Genomic DNA, 16,807 nt, shown 5'->3' on the forward strand with positions numbered 1-16,807 from the left:
TACAATGTGTTGTTGGCTATTGCTACAAATATACCTGTGCAACTTAAGACTGGTTTTGTGGTCTAGGGTCACAAATATCCTAATGGAATACTAATGGGATTTTCATAATTATATTCTAGAAAAAAAAAAAAACTAGATCCTACTGGATAAACTAATCTAAAATAAATAAATCAAATAATAAATATTTTTTATCCTAATGAGATTGAATACAAATCAAATAAAAATAACAAACAAACAAACAAATAACCTTATGTAAAAAGCACAAGCAAAAATATTTTTTAATAAAGATAAAATCACTCACGCTGGTAACAAACAGGGTGGCATTCACAGATTTATCCCACCAGTGCTCAAAAGTGAAAGTAACTACTACTCAAAACTAGTCCATTTGGCCGCCACATGTTCAGAGAGAGAGAGAGAGCGCGCGAGAGAGAGAGAGAGCGCGCGAGAGAGAGAGAGAGCGCGCGAGAGAGAGAGAGAGCGCGCGAGAGAGAGAGAGAGCGCGCGAGAGAGAGAGAGAGCGCGCGAGAGAGAGAGAGAGCGCGCGAGAGAGAGAGAGAGCGCGCGAGAGAGAGAGAGAGCGCGCGAGAGAGAGAGAGAGCGCGCGAGAGAGAGAGAGAGCGCGCGAGAGAGAGAGAGAGCGCGCGAGAGAGAGAGAGAGCGCGCGAGAGAGAGAGAGAGCGCGCGAGAGAGAGAGAGAGCGCGCGAGAGAGAGAGAGAGCGCGCGAGAGAGAGAGAGAGCGCGCGAGAGAGAGAGAGAGCGCGCGAGAGAGAGAGAGAGCGCGCGAGAGAGAGAGAGAGCGCGCGAGAGAGAGAGAGAGCGCGCGAGAGAGAGAGAGAGCGCGCGAGAGAGAGAGAGAGCGCGCGAGAGAGAGAGAGAGCGCGCGAGAGAGAGAGAGAGCGCGCGAGAGAGAGAGAGAGCGCGCGAGAGAGAGAGAGAGCGCGCGAGAGAGAGAGAGAGCGCGCGAGAGAGAGAGAGAGCGCGCGAGAGAGAGAGAGAGCGCGCGAGAGAGAGAGAGAGCGCGCGAGAGAGAGAGAGAGCGCGCGAGAGAGAGAGAGAGCGCGCGAGAGAGAGAGAGAGCGCGCGAGAGAGAGAGAGAGCGCGCGAGAGAGAGAGAGAGCGCGCGAGAGAGAGAGAGAGCGCGCGAGAGAGAGAGAGAGCGCGCGAGAGAGAGAGAGAGCGCGCGAGAGAGAGAGAGAGCGCGCGAGAGAGAGAGAGAGCGCGCGAGAGAGAGAGAGAGCGCGCGAGAGAGAGAGAGAGCGCGCGAGAGAGAGAGAGAGCGCGCGAGAGAGAGAGAGAGCGCGCGAGAGAGAGAGAGAGCGCGCGAGAGAGAGAGAGAGCGCGCGAGAGAGAGAGAGAGCGCGCGAGAGAGAGAGAGAGCGCGCGAGAGAGAGAGAGAGCGCGCGAGAGAGAGAGAGAGCGCGCGAGAGAGAGAGAGAGCGCGCGAGAGAGAGAGAGAGCGCGCGAGAGAGAGAGAGAGCGCGCGAGAGAGAGAGAGAGCGCGCGAGAGAGAGAGAGAGCGCGCGAGAGAGAGAGAGAGCGCGCGAGAGAGAGAGAGAGCGCGCGAGAGAGAGAGAGAGCGCGCGAGAGAGAGAGAGAGCGCGCGAGAGAGAGAGAGAGCGCGCGAGAGAGAGAGAGAGCGCGCGAGAGAGAGAGAGAGCGCGCGAGAGAGAGAGAGAGCGCGCGAGAGAGAGAGAGAGCGCGCGAGAGAGAGAGAGAGCGCGCGAGAGAGAGAGAGAGCGCGCGAGAGAGAGAGAGAGCGCGCGAGAGAGAGAGAGAGCGCGCGAGAGAGAGAGAGAGCGCGCGAGAGAGAGAGAGAGCGCGCGAGAGAGAGAGAGAGCGCGCGAGAGAGAGAGAGAGCGCGCGAGAGAGAGAGAGAGCGCGCGAGAGAGAGAGAGAGCGCGCGAGAGAGAGAGAGAGCGCGCGAGAGAGAGAGAGAGCGCGCGAGAGAGAGAGAGAGCGCGCGAGAGAGAGAGAGAGCGCGCGAGAGAGAGAGAGAGCGCGCGAGAGAGAGAGAGAGCGCGCGAGAGAGAGAGAGAGCGCGCGAGAGAGAGAGAGAGCGCGCGAGAGAGAGAGAGAGCGCGCGAGAGAGAGAGAGAGCGCGCGAGAGAGAGAGAGAGCGCGCGAGAGAGAGAGAGAGCGCGCGAGAGAGAGAGAGAGCGCGCGAGAGAGAGAGAGAGCGCGCGAGAGAGAGAGAGAGCGCGCGAGAGAGAGAGAGAGCGCGCGAGAGAGAGAGAGAGCGCGCGAGAGAGAGAGAGAGCGCGCGAGAGAGAGAGAGAGCGCGCGAGAGAGAGAGAGAGCGCGCGAGAGAGAGAGAGAGCGCGCGAGAGAGAGAGAGAGCGCGCGAGAGAGAGAGAGAGCGCGCGAGAGAGAGAGAGAGCGCGCGAGAGAGAGAGAGAGCGCGCGAGAGAGAGAGAGAGCGCGCGAGAGAGAGAGAGAGCGCGCGAGAGAGAGAGAGAGCGCGCGAGAGAGAGAGAGAGCGCGCGAGAGAGAGAGAGAGCGCGCGAGAGAGAGAGAGAGCGCGCGAGAGAGAGAGAGAGCGCGCGAGAGAGAGAGAGAGCGCGCGAGAGAGAGAGAGAGCGCGCGAGAGAGAGAGAGAGCGCGCGAGAGAGAGAGAGAGCGCGCGAGAGAGAGAGAGAGCGCGCGAGAGAGAGAGAGAGCGCGCGAGAGAGAGAGAGAGCGCGCGAGAGAGAGAGAGAGCGCGCGAGAGAGAGAGAGAGCGCGCGAGAGAGAGAGAGAGCGCGCGAGAGAGAGAGAGAGCGCGCGAGAGAGAGAGAGAGCGCGCGAGAGAGAGAGAGAGCGCGCGAGAGAGAGAGAGAGCGCGCGAGAGAGAGAGAGAGCGCGCGAGAGAGAGAGAGAGCGCGCGAGAGAGAGAGAGAGCGCGCGAGAGAGAGAGAGAGCGCGCGAGAGAGAGAGAGAGCGCGCGAGAGAGAGAGAGAGCGCGCGAGAGAGAGAGAGAGCGCGCGAGAGAGAGAGAGAGCGCGCGAGAGAGAGAGAGAGCGCGCGAGAGAGAGAGAGAGCGCGCGAGAGAGAGAGAGAGCGCGCGAGAGAGAGAGAGAGCGCGCGAGAGAGAGAGAGAGCGCGCGAGAGAGAGAGAGAGCGCGCGAGAGAGAGAGAGAGCGCGCGAGAGAGAGAGAGAGCGCGCGAGAGAGAGAGAGAGCGCGCGAGAGAGAGAGAGAGCGCGCGAGAGAGAGAGAGAGCGCGCGAGAGAGAGAGAGAGCGCGCGAGAGAGAGAGAGAGCGCGCGAGAGAGAGAGAGAGCGCGCGAGAGAGAGAGAGAGCGCGCGAGAGAGAGAGAGAGCGCGCGAGAGAGAGAGAGAGCGCGCGAGAGAGAGAGAGAGCGCGCGAGAGAGAGAGAGAGCGCGCGAGAGAGAGAGAGAGCGCGCGAGAGAGAGAGAGAGCGCGCGAGAGAGAGAGAGAGCGCGCGAGAGAGAGAGAGAGCGCGCGAGAGAGAGAGAGAGCGCGCGAGAGAGAGAGAGAGCGCGCGAGAGAGAGAGAGAGCGCGCGAGAGAGAGAGAGAGCGCGCGAGAGAGAGAGAGAGCGCGCGAGAGAGAGAGAGAGCGCGCGAGAGAGAGAGAGAGCGCGCGAGAGAGAGAGAGAGCGCGCGAGAGAGAGAGAGAGCGCGCGAGAGAGAGAGAGAGCGCGCGAGAGAGAGAGAGAGCGCGCGAGAGAGAGAGAGAGCGCGCGAGAGAGAGAGAGAGCGCGCGAGAGAGAGAGAGAGCGCGCGAGAGAGAGAGAGAGCGCGCGAGAGAGAGAGAGAGCGCGCGAGAGAGAGAGAGAGCGCGCGAGAGAGAGAGAGAGCGCGCGAGAGAGAGAGAGAGCGCGCGAGAGAGAGAGAGAGCGCGCGAGAGAGAGAGAGAGCGCGCGAGAGAGAGAGAGAGCGCGCGAGAGAGAGAGAGAGCGCGCGAGAGAGAGAGAGAGCGCGCGAGAGAGAGAGAGAGCGCGCGAGAGAGAGAGAGAGCGCGCGAGAGAGAGAGAGAGCGCGCGAGAGAGAGAGAGAGCGCGCGAGAGAGAGAGAGAGCGCGCGAGAGAGAGAGAGAGCGCGCGAGAGAGAGAGAGAGCGCGCGAGAGAGAGAGAGAGCGCGCGAGAGAGAGAGAGAGCGCGCGAGAGAGAGAGAGAGCGCGCGAGAGAGAGAGAGAGCGCGCGAGAGAGAGAGAGAGCGCGCGAGAGAGAGAGAGAGCGCGCGAGAGAGAGAGAGAGCGCGCGAGAGAGAGAGAGAGCGCGCGAGAGAGAGAGAGAGCGCGCGAGAGAGAGAGAGAGCGCGCGAGAGAGAGAGAGAGCGCGCGAGAGAGAGAGAGAGCGCGCGAGAGAGAGAGAGAGCGCGCGAGAGAGAGAGAGAGCGCGCGAGAGAGAGAGAGAGCGCGCGAGAGAGAGAGAGAGCGCGCGAGAGAGAGAGAGAGCGCGCGAGAGAGAGAGAGAGCGCGCGAGAGAGAGAGAGAGCGCGCGAGAGAGAGAGAGAGCGCGCGAGAGAGAGAGAGAGCGCGCGAGAGAGAGAGAGAGCGCGCGAGAGAGAGAGAGAGCGCGCGAGAGAGAGAGAGAGCGCGCGAGAGAGAGAGAGAGCGCGCGAGAGAGAGAGAGAGCGCGCGAGAGAGAGAGAGAGCGCGCGAGAGAGAGAGAGAGCGCGCGAGAGAGAGAGAGAGCGCGCGAGAGAGAGAGAGAGCGCGCGAGAGAGAGAGAGAGCGCGCGAGAGAGAGAGAGAGCGCGCGAGAGAGAGAGAGAGCGCGCGAGAGAGAGAGAGAGCGCGCGAGAGAGAGAGAGAGCGCGCGAGAGAGAGAGAGAGCGCGCGAGAGAGAGAGAGAGCGCGCGAGAGAGAGAGAGAGCGCGCGAGAGAGAGAGAGAGCGCGCGAGAGAGAGAGAGAGCGCGCGAGAGAGAGAGAGAGCGCGCGAGAGAGAGAGAGAGCGCGCGAGAGAGAGAGAGAGCGCGCGAGAGAGAGAGAGAGCGCGCGAGAGAGAGAGAGAGCGCGCGAGAGAGAGAGAGAGCGCGCGAGAGAGAGAGAGAGCGCGCGAGAGAGAGAGAGAGCGCGCGAGAGAGAGAGAGAGCGCGCGAGAGAGAGAGAGAGCGCGCGAGAGAGAGAGAGAGCGCGCGAGAGAGAGAGAGAGCGAGAGCGAGAGAGAGAGAGAACAGCTGAATCAATGGGAGTCTTTAAACACTCGCTCATTAACACATCACCTCCACCGCCATCAACAACCACTTTCATGCTATTTTTACCCGGCAAGAGTCTCGAGATACTGTGAAAACAGAAGGAGTCCATTATAAAGCCTTTAGTTTTCACCTGGAGCCCTTCATTTCAGACGTACCTGTGCATTTCTGCCATCTAACCGTATAATTTGACTTGATTACAGGGTTAGCCTAGTGTCAGATCTGTAGACAAACACACAGCGAACACACAGCTCATGAAAGAAACTATTACTGAAACCATTTCTGATGACAGACAGAGATACGCGAGCATTTCTGTCTAATAATGAGCAGCTTTTCGTGCTGCACAACAATGTGGAAACTGGATATTTCACATTCAAACGAAGTTCAGACGAAAGTTCACCCAAAACGAAACTTCTGCCACAGCTCTTGTGATTAATTATGATAATAATAATAATAATAATAATAATAATAATGTGACAACAATAATGTCAAACCAGGAGCGATGCATCTTTACACACCATATTTGATTTGATATATTTGGTCTAAAATAAATAACCAAAAACAAATGTATAGGCCTAAAACATAAATAAATAAACGAATAAATAGGCCTATATAATAACATTACATAAAACCTAAAAACCAAATAAATAAATACACACACACATAAACGTATACATGGATGTACAGGCCTGAATAATAAATACAAATAAATAAACAAATTAAAACAAATGTATAGGCCTAAAACTAAATAACAAATAAATAGGCCTATATAAATCACATTATATAAAACCTAAAAAACAAACTAACAAACAAATAAAATGTATGCATGGATGTACAGGCCTGAATAATAAATAAATAAAAAAACAAATGTGTCGTAAATAAATAAATAAATACCAAAAGGAAGGAAAAGAAATGAATGAACGTTAAGGCCTACATAAAAACTATATAAAATATTTAAAAAATAAACGTGTAGGTCTATATAACAGAATAAAATAAAATAAATAAATAAGCCTATATAAATAAATTATATAAAACCAAATAAATAAATGTACAGACCTATATAAAAACTATATAAAACCAAATAAATAAAAAAATAAATGTACAGGCCTATATAAAAACTATATAAACATTTTGAGTGACTTTTTTTGAGCAACTTTTCTTTGAGCTTGAAAAACAACCAAATTATGGAAATTCTGCAATTTACCTCCTTTTGAGTTCCACTGAAGCAAGTCAAATGGGTGTGGAATGCCATGAGGGCCAGTAAACGACAACAAAATGCTCATTTTTGGGTGAGAAACAGTCATATTTACACGAAAACACAATCAAGATGAATCAGGCGTCCTGTTATTTTGAGGAGAACGTCGCAGCTCAAATTCTCCAGCGGTTCTGAAGTCAGTGTTTCTCTAGAGAAACAGTCGTGGCAATAAAGCCAATTAAGCCCTCGAACTGCCTCCGCTGAGCCCTATTCAGAAGCACATTTCCTCTGGACAAAACACCGGACATCTGTGCGCCGCGATCTCAATGATGGGAGGCCACTGTGACGTTTATCAGGGGACCGAAAGTCCACAGAAAACCGCTGATACTGCCAGCACACTGGTGTGGAGGAAAACCCGTGTGTAAGAGCCCACAAAATCAAGCTGAACAAGATCCAACTGGATAAACTAAACCAAAAGTTAAATAAATAAATAAAAATAGAAATAGGCCTATATAAAAACAAAAACTAAATAAAATATAGTCCTGTATAAACACTACATAAAACCTTTATAAAAAGGTATAGGCCTATATAAAAGAATTAAATCAATCAATAAATAAATAAATAGGATGATATAAAAATAATATCAAACCTAAAAACGAAATAAATAAATAAAACATATAGGCCAATATAAAAACTATACAAATAAATAAAATGCGCAGGCCTGAATAAAATAAATAAATAAAGTATAGGCCTTTATGAAACATAATTACTAAAAAACTAGCTAAATAAATAGGCCTATATTTAAAAATAATTACATAAAATCAAATAAATAAATAACTAAAATAAGATGTACAGGCCAATATAAAACCTAAAACAAACCAACCAACAAACAAACAAACAAATAAAAGTTATTTAAAACCAAATAAATAAATAAATAAAGTAAGTGAATAAAATATACAGGCCTATATGAAACAAACAAACAAATAAATAAACACACATGCCTACATAAAAACTATATAAAACAAATAAACAAACAAATAAATGTATAGGCCTTTATAAACATAAATAACTAGCTAAATAAATAGGCCTATATAAAGTAATATAAAGCCAAAAACAAATAAATAAACAAATTAATAAATACATGTGTGAGTGAGTGTGTGTGTGTGTGTGTGTGTGTGTGTGTGAGAGAGTGTGTGTGTGAGTGTGTTTGTGAGTGAGTGAGTGTGCTCGTGTGTGTGTGAGTGAGAGAGAGAGTGTGTGAGTGTGAGTGTGGGAGTGAGAGAGTGTGTGCATGTGTGTGTGTGTGTGTGTGTGTGTGTGTGTGTGTATATATAAAATCAAGAAATCGATAAATTAAAAAAAACATCACAATTATATAAAAAATTACATGTATATTTATTACATACACTGTATATACATTTATTATACATTTTATTTATAATTTAGGTTTATTTACATACATATACATTTTGCGACCATTTTTTCTGCCTGTGTGACTAAATTTTGTGAGCGGTCGCACTGTCGCGACCACCGCGTTGTTTAACTAATAAGCGCTGCAATTTCTGTTGCATATGAGAAACATGAAAGGGCAAAGGAAACTGAAATCATAATGAAACCGCGTTTGAACTCGTTTGAACTGCGCAGCGCTTATAGAGTGTAGAGCCTGGTTTATACTCGCCGCGTCAGCACAAGCGCGAAGGTGCGCGCAGCAAAAATGACGCGTATATTGAGGAAACGATGGATGGTTTTCAAGCTAAAGTAAAGTAAAAGACCGCTTCTTAAACCAGAGGAGGTGAACATGCTGGTATTCTTGTGGGAATAATCATGCAAGCACTGTCACCGACAGCAAGTTTAGTTTTACTTTTCTTTTTGTTTACCTCACGTTACGCTATGGAGGCTCTTTTATTTTATTTTTTTATTTGATTCCTCAGTGTTTGCTAAACGTTCTGTAATTTATTAGTCGGTATATAATACAGCATGTGGTGTGTGCCATGCCTCATGTTATTCGTTTTTGTTAATAAACGTTTTGTAAGCTAGTTTGTCATTGTATCTTACTGTATTAATGTTGTTGTGCTTTTTAATTAAGAATAACAATGAATCCATCTTTTGTTTTAGTCTTAAAAAGTGAAGGGTGTGTAGATGTATAAAGCAAAACAGTCAATTATCTTAGTTTTCTTGTAAAACGTGACAAGATCGCGAATTCGAAAGTGAAAGCATCCGAAGCCCGGCTTATAACATAACAAAAGAGGAACTTCACAAAATACAAATCACAAACAATACTGATGAAAAAGAACGGATTGAATGTTAACCACTTTCGTTTCCATATAACTATAAACCATGATAAAAGCATGCATTGATTAATCCCATGTTGTAGCACAAAAATAAATAAATAAAATAAAAAATAATATATATTTAAGTTTTAAGTTATATATATATAAAAATATATATACAAATTTTTATTGACAAGTTTCATCTCACATTTGTCTTGTTTAACTTACCACGACACATGAGATGCTTCAGATCAAAACACAAACGTCCTGACTAACAATAACCTGCTTCTGACACTCCGGCATTTATTCCTGCCTTTAAAACATCACGAGTTGCTCTTTCAATTCCCACTCATCCGTGTGCCAACAGACTCGCATCACGACTCCCTGAAACTTCCATAATAGGCCATGAACGGAGAGCATCCTCCACCGCTGGAAGACAAGATTTGTTTGGGGAAATTTGGAGCGCAGTAAGAGAGTAAGACCAGAAGACAAGCGGCCCGCGCTTACGGAGAGGGAGGAGGAGAAGATGAGGAGGTGTTCGGTCTGTGCCAGAAGACTATATCAGCCTGGCACACAAATGGTTGTGAACTTACATCTCTCTCACCAAAATCAAGTTTCTCCATTACTCAACATTTCCACAACGTCGAGTTGCATTAATTGGATCTGATTCAAAGACATTCTTGCACTTGTTTCGGCAAGTGTGTGTGAGAGTGTGTGAGTGTGAGAGAGAGAGAGAGAGAGCGAGAGATAGTGTGTGAGAGAGTGAGAGAGTGAGTGAGTGAGTGTGTACCTACTTAACCATATTTTGGGGACAAATTTGTACCCAAAAGTGAGCAAAACCTGACGGAGGAGAGACGGCAGCCAACCGTGAGCTCACCGCACACACAGCGCAATGGAAACACACACATCTAGAGCAAATAAACACCGCCGCACTGTACGGCACACTGCAGAAACACAGTGATCGACTCCTGCATTAAACACAGCCCAGAATTAACACTCGCCAGCAGCCAAATTACAGTAAAAACAGCTTTGTCAGGTAAATAAAACGAGCCAGTCAGTCTGTAACTTTAACAGAAATTGTAACCATAATACATGGTTACCTAGCAACAACCTAGACACTGTAGCAATGCTTTCAATTTATTATATATATTTATATGTAATATAATTCAAATTTTGTGATTCCTGAACTCTATTGTTTGAACAAGGACTACATTAAAAAAAAGGTTAAATTAACATTCTCAGACTAATGCCATAGTGATCATTCAAAAGTTTGGGGTTGGTACGGTTTTTTTTTTAATGTTTTTGAAAGAAGTCTCTTCTGCTCAACAAGGCTGCATTTATTTGATCAAAAATACTAAAAATAGTGAAATATTATTATAATTTAAAACAGCTGTTTTCTATGCGAGTATCTGTTAAACTGTAATTTACTTCTGTGATCAAAGCTGTATTTTCAGCATCATTACTCCAGTCTTCAGTGTCACATGATCTTCAGAAATCAGTATAATATGCTGATTTGCTTCTTAAGAAACATTTCTGATTATCATCAATGTTGAAAACAGTTGTGCTGCACAATATTTTTGTGGAAACAGTGATACTTTTTATTTTTCAGGATTCACAGATGAATAGAAAGGTAGAAAGAACAGCATTTATTTGAAACAGAAATCTTTTGTCACATTATAACGTCTTTACTGCCACTTTTGATCAATTTAATGCATCCTTGATGAATAAAAGTATAAAAAAAAAAAAGCTCAAACTTTTGAACCTGTATGTCTCTATTAGAGTGGAGTGAAACTGGAGTCACACTGGTTTGCCGTCAGTAAATCCTGCAGTAATGACAGATATGCATGTTCTCACCTTCTCCCATCAGGCTGTTGTTGTGAGTGCAGCTGGACTCTTCTCTCATGTCCCTCACACACTGAAAAACACACACACACACACACACACACACACACACACACACATATATACACACACACACACACACACACACAAATCAAACTCAACACCTGAACAAACACAAACACAAACACATCTGAATTCACACTCACATACTTTCTTGAGGAGTCACTATAACCACTATGTACTATAACCACAAGACTGATGAGAGGTTTGGACTGAATTTATGTTTCTCATAATCTTAAAAAAAACCTTTGATGAAAAGGCTTCAGATGAAATGGTTAAATTTTTTTGGCCTAAGATATTCCGTAATGTATGGCTTTATTTATAATAATAATTATTATTTCAGTATTTCACTTTATTCATTGTTTAGATTTGTATAATGCATTATCTTCTTGTCGATCCACCGGTTCACGTTTACAACTCTGCGTGTTTGCAGCATAAAAACATGGGTTGATTTTCACTTTGGTCTGAACAAAACGAGCAGACGTGCTTATTGAAAATGCAAATCCATTCTCTTTCGGGCAGTAAGCCTACATAAATCAGCGCTGCACCTGACTTTAAAATATGCAGAGCTCATATTTATTCAATGCAGTCACAGCCTTTTGAAGTTTAATCGTCACATTAAGCCGTATTGCAATTCTTGTCTTTTCGTCCCCAAATTTAAGACCTCTTGAAATCATAATTAAGACTTTCTTGTACCATTTAAGAACTTTTATGGCCTTAAATTTGATCAAACTAAATTTAAGACATTTAAGGACCCGCAGATGACAACAACAACAATAATAATAATAGTTGTTGTTATTACTAGCGTATTTCTATTTGTGATATTCCACAACATATGGATTTACTTATAATAATAATTTTTATTATTTTTTTAACAAGAAGAAAATAGTGAGCAAACGTTTGATTGATCATTAATACACATTTGTATCTTAATGCATCTATATGCACTTCACACTGAGCAAAGATGACACGAGCCCTTAAAGACTGACTTAATAAACCATCACAAATAATAAAAGCGGTTTGACAAACAGCTCCAAGATCTTCAAAGTGCCACTGTACCTTAGACAAATATTGCGTTAAGGCTGTTTTCTGCTCGGCCTGTGCCAGTGCAGTGTGATAAACGCATGCATTCCAGCTGCACCGGATTTGCCCTCTGTGCCGGCGTCTTATCAGTCCAGCAAACACAAATTCCAGCCATTCCATCATCAGACAGTGAATCAGTGTTTGGCGCTGGATCCTCGCGTCACTCGCCGACGAACAGGAGACCCCGAGGACTTTAGCATTAAACCCAAACGAAACTTCAACTTGACTGTTTGTTTACCTTCAGCCAAAGCACTCAGCCTTGAATACAGCAGCAACAAAATGAAAGCAATAACTCGTGTACATGAGGAAACTTTCAGGAAAAAATACAAAAAATTTTTTTTTTTTTTTGTGATTACATTTCATTAGACATCCTTTTTTATTATTAAAAATTAACAGTTTAATTGTAATAATCAAAAAGGATGTCTAATGAATATATAAAACTTTAACAATTTTAATAATAATATTGCTCTATGAAATGCATTTTCTTTTTTTAGAAATTCTATGTTGTCTTTAAATTTTACTGGATTACATTTTAATTGTTTCATTAAACGTTAATAAACGACAACAGGATGTCTAATCAATTGGATAAATTAAGAATTTAATAATTGTTTTACAATTTTAATAATAATATTGCCCTATGAAAATGCATTTTATTTTTTCAGAAATTGATTTATTTTTTTCCCAAATTCAGTGTTTTCTGTTTTAATGGTTTCATTAAATTTTAATAAAATCACAAACAGATGTCTAATTAATTGGATAAAGAAAAATTTAACTATTTAATAATTTATTACAAGTTTAACAATAATATTTCCCTATGACATGCATTTAATTTTTTCTCAAATTCAGTTTTATTTTTTTCTCAGATTCTGTGTTTTCCATATTAATTTTTCTGGATTCTGTTTGAATAGTTTAATTAAATTTTAATAAATCAAAAAGGATGTTTAATCCATTGGATACATAGAAATCTAATTACTTTAACAATAGTATTGCTTGTTAATATTTAACAATAATAATATTGAAATGGGTTTTATATTTTTCAGAAATTGTGTTTTAATTTTTCTGGATTCTGTGTGATTTAATACAAATTTATTAGCAATAACAATGGTAATCAAACTTTACCAACATAATTAACCTTTTAAAATCTTATCAAATGAAATTCAAATAACTGCTTTCATGTTTTTGCTTTCATACAAAGCCCTGTACAGAGGTTTACTGTTACTTACATCAGGGTCAGTGGATCTCACAGGGATGCAGCATTATAGAGATTTCAGACTGCATGTGTCACGTATGACCCCTACATGGGAATGACTGCAATCTGCTCTATTCTATCCAAATGTGTCCTTTGCATTGTAAACAGATGAAGTGTGCTGGCATGTAAATGTCCATTTGGTTCAAAACACGAGTCAAAGTCCATCTGGAGAGCTTTTGTTCCCACAGCTGATAAAACGCGCTCACTGAAATCTGACCCTCACATCCAGGTCTGGGATTTGTCCTCTAATTGAAGACAGATGGATCCATCTAACGTGGACTTTAACATTAGAGACAGTTTCATCTGTTTTTATGCTGATTTACTGCTTAAGAAATTTATTAGCAATGTTGAAAACAGTTGTGCTGCTTCACATTTTTGTGGAAACAGTGAGCAATTTTTTTTTTTCAGGATTCTTTGATGAATAGAAAGTTCAAAAGAAGAGCAATTATTTGAAATATAAATCTTTTGTAACATTATAAACGTCTTTACTGTAACATTTGATCAGTTTAATATGGAAGCCTGTATCCACCATGGGATAAAAAAAAATTAATAAATAGAAAGGTAATTGCGACTTTTTATCACAATTCAGACTTTTTTCAGAATTCTCGGAATTGCGAGATATAAACTTAGAAATGCAAAATACAAACTCAGAATTGTAAAATATATATAAACTGAGAACGGCAAAATATGTAAAACTCAGAATTGCAAAATATATAAATTTAGATTTGCAAAATATATAAACTCAGAATAGCAAAATTTATAAACTCAGAATAGCAAAATTTATAAACTCAGAGTAGCAAAATTTATAAACTCAGAATAGACAGATATAAATTCAGAATTGCAAGATATAAACTCAGAATTGTAAAATATATAAACTCAGAATTGTAAAAGGCCCCAAAAAACCCATATCGGTCGGGCTCTACTTATTTTATAAGAAAAAATAAGACAATTGTAAGACATGAACGCAGAATTGTGAGAAAAAAAAAAAGAAGTCTAAATTGTGTGGGGAAAAAAAAAAACCCAGTTTCTTTTTTTTATTTTTATTTTTTATTCCCTGGTGGAAACAAGCTTCCATAGTTCAATGTGTCCTTCCTTGCTGAATAAAGTATTAATTTCTATCAAAAAAAAAAATCTTCATAAAAATGGACTTGAACAGATGGCTTCTCCTACCTTTAGATCTACACAACCGCCGGCGCCAACCGATCTAGCAATCCTGGGGGGCTACCGACGCACGGAGGGTGGCGTTTGAGAGGGCTCCTCGAGCTGAAGGGATCCCCCGATTTTGGTGGAGATCCGCCGGCGCGTTCGCGAGATAGTGACACCAGTCAACACTTTCCCTTCAATGGGAAAGGGAAGCCAATATAAGTATAACAGAAGAAGAATGGTTAACTATGTTGAGAACTCAGATGACCACAACTAATTCAGATTCATGGAGGGAGTTCACTTGGAAAAATATAATAAGGTTTTTCATAACCCCTAAAATAAAATATTTGCAATCTGGGAATCCAAAAGCTGGTGAATGCTGGAGAAAATGCGGAAATGTATCGGCTGACCATTTTCACATCTTCTGGGACTGTAATATCATTCATACTTACTGGCAGGATTTGAATAGAGAGATAAATGCAATAATGGGATTGAATCTTGAATGTGACTTTAGAACAACGTACCTGGGATTGTCCTCTTCAAAAATAGCAAAGAAGGATATACACCTCTTTAATATATTATTAGCAACCAGTAAGAAGGCCATTACAAGGAAATGGCTTAAGGAAGATCCCCCATCTGTATGTGATTAAAAAAAATCTTTCTGACCCCAAACTTTTGAACGTTTATGTCTCCAATGGAGTTAAACTTTTTCAAAATACAGCTGATCTTTTTTACGGCATGGGTGCAAACTGTTACATGCAACAATCCTAATTTTAGTCTGCACTGTTCTAAAGAAATTCTAGACACTGAAAATGAATTGTTGTTGTAGGGTGTAACATGTTACAAAGTAACAAAGCAACACCCAAAAAGCATTTTGCAACGACGTCTAAAAAAGCAAGTATTGCAAAAGATCCTCCAGCCTCCCCATGAGAAGACCGATATGAAGCTGCATTTATTACATGTGACATCATGAGAAAATGAAAAGCGTTTTTCAAGAATATAACTTGGTTTGCAGTGAATGGGTGCCATCAGAATGGGAGTCCAAACAGCTGAATAAAACATCACAATAATCCACACCACTCCAGTCCGTCAGTTAATGTTTGGAGAAAACAAAAGCTGAAACAAATCCATCAAGATGTTTTTGACTTCAAACCGTTGCTTCCGGTTCTTCATCTTAAACATGCATTTGCATTAATTGGAATAAATGTGGAAAGAAAAAAAAATCACAAACAAGATCTTTTTAATATCTCAATTGTCTCTCCTATAGATTAGACAGCTATTTTTGCTTAAGTCTCCTGATTCTGAGATGTTTCTCCACAGAAAAGACCCCAGTAATCTTAAAACGTCTCAACGATTTTTTATTGCACAGATTTTCCAAAGTCTGCGATCAAAAGTCAGAGAACTCAATTTAAACTCTAATATTTTTCATCGAGTCATCTGAGCTGCTTCACATTCATTTTATACTTCTATATCCTAACTCTTTTATTTCTCATGAAGAAAACTAATGGAACAAAGTTGATACGGAGATCTCATCTGCAGTCATGCAATGATATTTTCATCTGGAGAAAATCCACTGAAATGGATATTTGATACCATGCAGCATAAATCTAAATTGTTCAGTGAAACATTTTAAGACTATCTGCTTTGGACACATTTATTCTCAAACGCATGAGAGTTTCCAGAACAGCCCGTGCACTCTTTCATTATCCCTGTGTATTTATTCTTCAACCATAAATAAAAGGCTGTCAGCCGTATAGGAAAGCCCGATCAAATTCCCTCAGCTTTCTCACACACAGTTAAAACACAATTAGTACTTCCTCAATTAAAACACTTCCGAAAGCCAAACACTCCCAGCGCTCCCTAAAAATATTCGCTTCTCTTCCGCTGCTGACCCCGCGACCCAACACGTCTGCGGGACTAAACCCTCGGGATGACTGGAGTACTAACACGGGCCTGAGGGACAGACGGGAGGTGTAAGAAAACACGAAAACGCTTCATTGAAAGGCAGGCGCAGAGACACAGTCTTTATTATTTCAGCAGTTTATCTTGGCTGACCTCAGTCTCACGCTTCAAGAGAGACAGACAGCAGTCTAACCATTTATAAAACACACGTCAGATCAGATTTTATCTTGTAGAGGAGTTTGTTTCTTCATCAGATTTAGAGAAATGTAGCATTGCATCACTTGCTCAGCAGTGGATCCTCTGCAGTGAATGGGTGCCGTCAGAATAGCCGCTTTTCCACTTCCGCAGCGCTTCAATAAAACCCAAACTTTACACGCTTCTCTGGAACAACGTCACGCAAACCCATCATTTCACCAACAAAGAGAAGGTTTATCAGAAAAACTAATCAGAAATAAATCACTGGAACTAGCGAGATCACAAAACGAACATGATAAAAGCGGCGGTTTGTTTGCATTTTTTGTTGGTAAAACCAAAGCATCAATGTTTTACCAGTTTTACAATAATAAGTGAGACATTGATCATAATTGATTAGTCACACAGAAATAAAGTGGTATTCACCCTTATTTCACAAAAGAAAGAGGACACACATAAGCTACTTATTCAGTCGCATCTGTTTCTGTTTATTTGTAAGAGGTCGACTGATAGTGGATTTTGCCGATACCGATAGCTAGGTTGGACCACACTGGCCGATACCGATTAATTAACCGATAGTTTTAAAATTGATACCGGTGCCGATTAATCGGCAAAATCGATACATCGGTCGACCTCTAGTCAGTATACATCACACTTAGAAAGAATGATAATTTCTATTAGGGCTGCACGATTAATCGCATGCGATATTTAACGCGCATCTTGTCAGTAAAGA

General features: G+C 42.9%; 1 protein-coding gene across 1 annotated transcript in view; it reads right to left on the bottom strand.

The window, feature by feature from the left end:
- The window catches only part of LOC107678711 (pleckstrin homology domain-containing family G member 3), a 71,176-nt gene that overhangs the window by 46,991 nt on the left and 7,378 nt on the right, over positions 1 to 16,807 (bottom strand). Inside the window, exon 2 of the mRNA XM_016474081.1 lies at positions 10,458 to 10,518. Within this exon, the coding sequence (XP_016329567.1) occupies positions 10,458 to 10,506 (49 nt within the window). The 5' untranslated portion in view covers positions 10,507 to 10,518. The remainder of the gene's footprint in view (positions 1 to 10,457; positions 10,519 to 16,807) is intronic.

This window comes from Sinocyclocheilus anshuiensis, unplaced genomic scaffold (genome assembly GCF_001515605.1).
Source record: "Sinocyclocheilus anshuiensis isolate Anshui unplaced genomic scaffold, SAMN03320099.WGS_v1.1 scaffold208, whole genome shotgun sequence".
Taxonomy (NCBI): Eukaryota; Metazoa; Chordata; class Actinopteri; order Cypriniformes; family Cyprinidae; genus Sinocyclocheilus; species Sinocyclocheilus anshuiensis.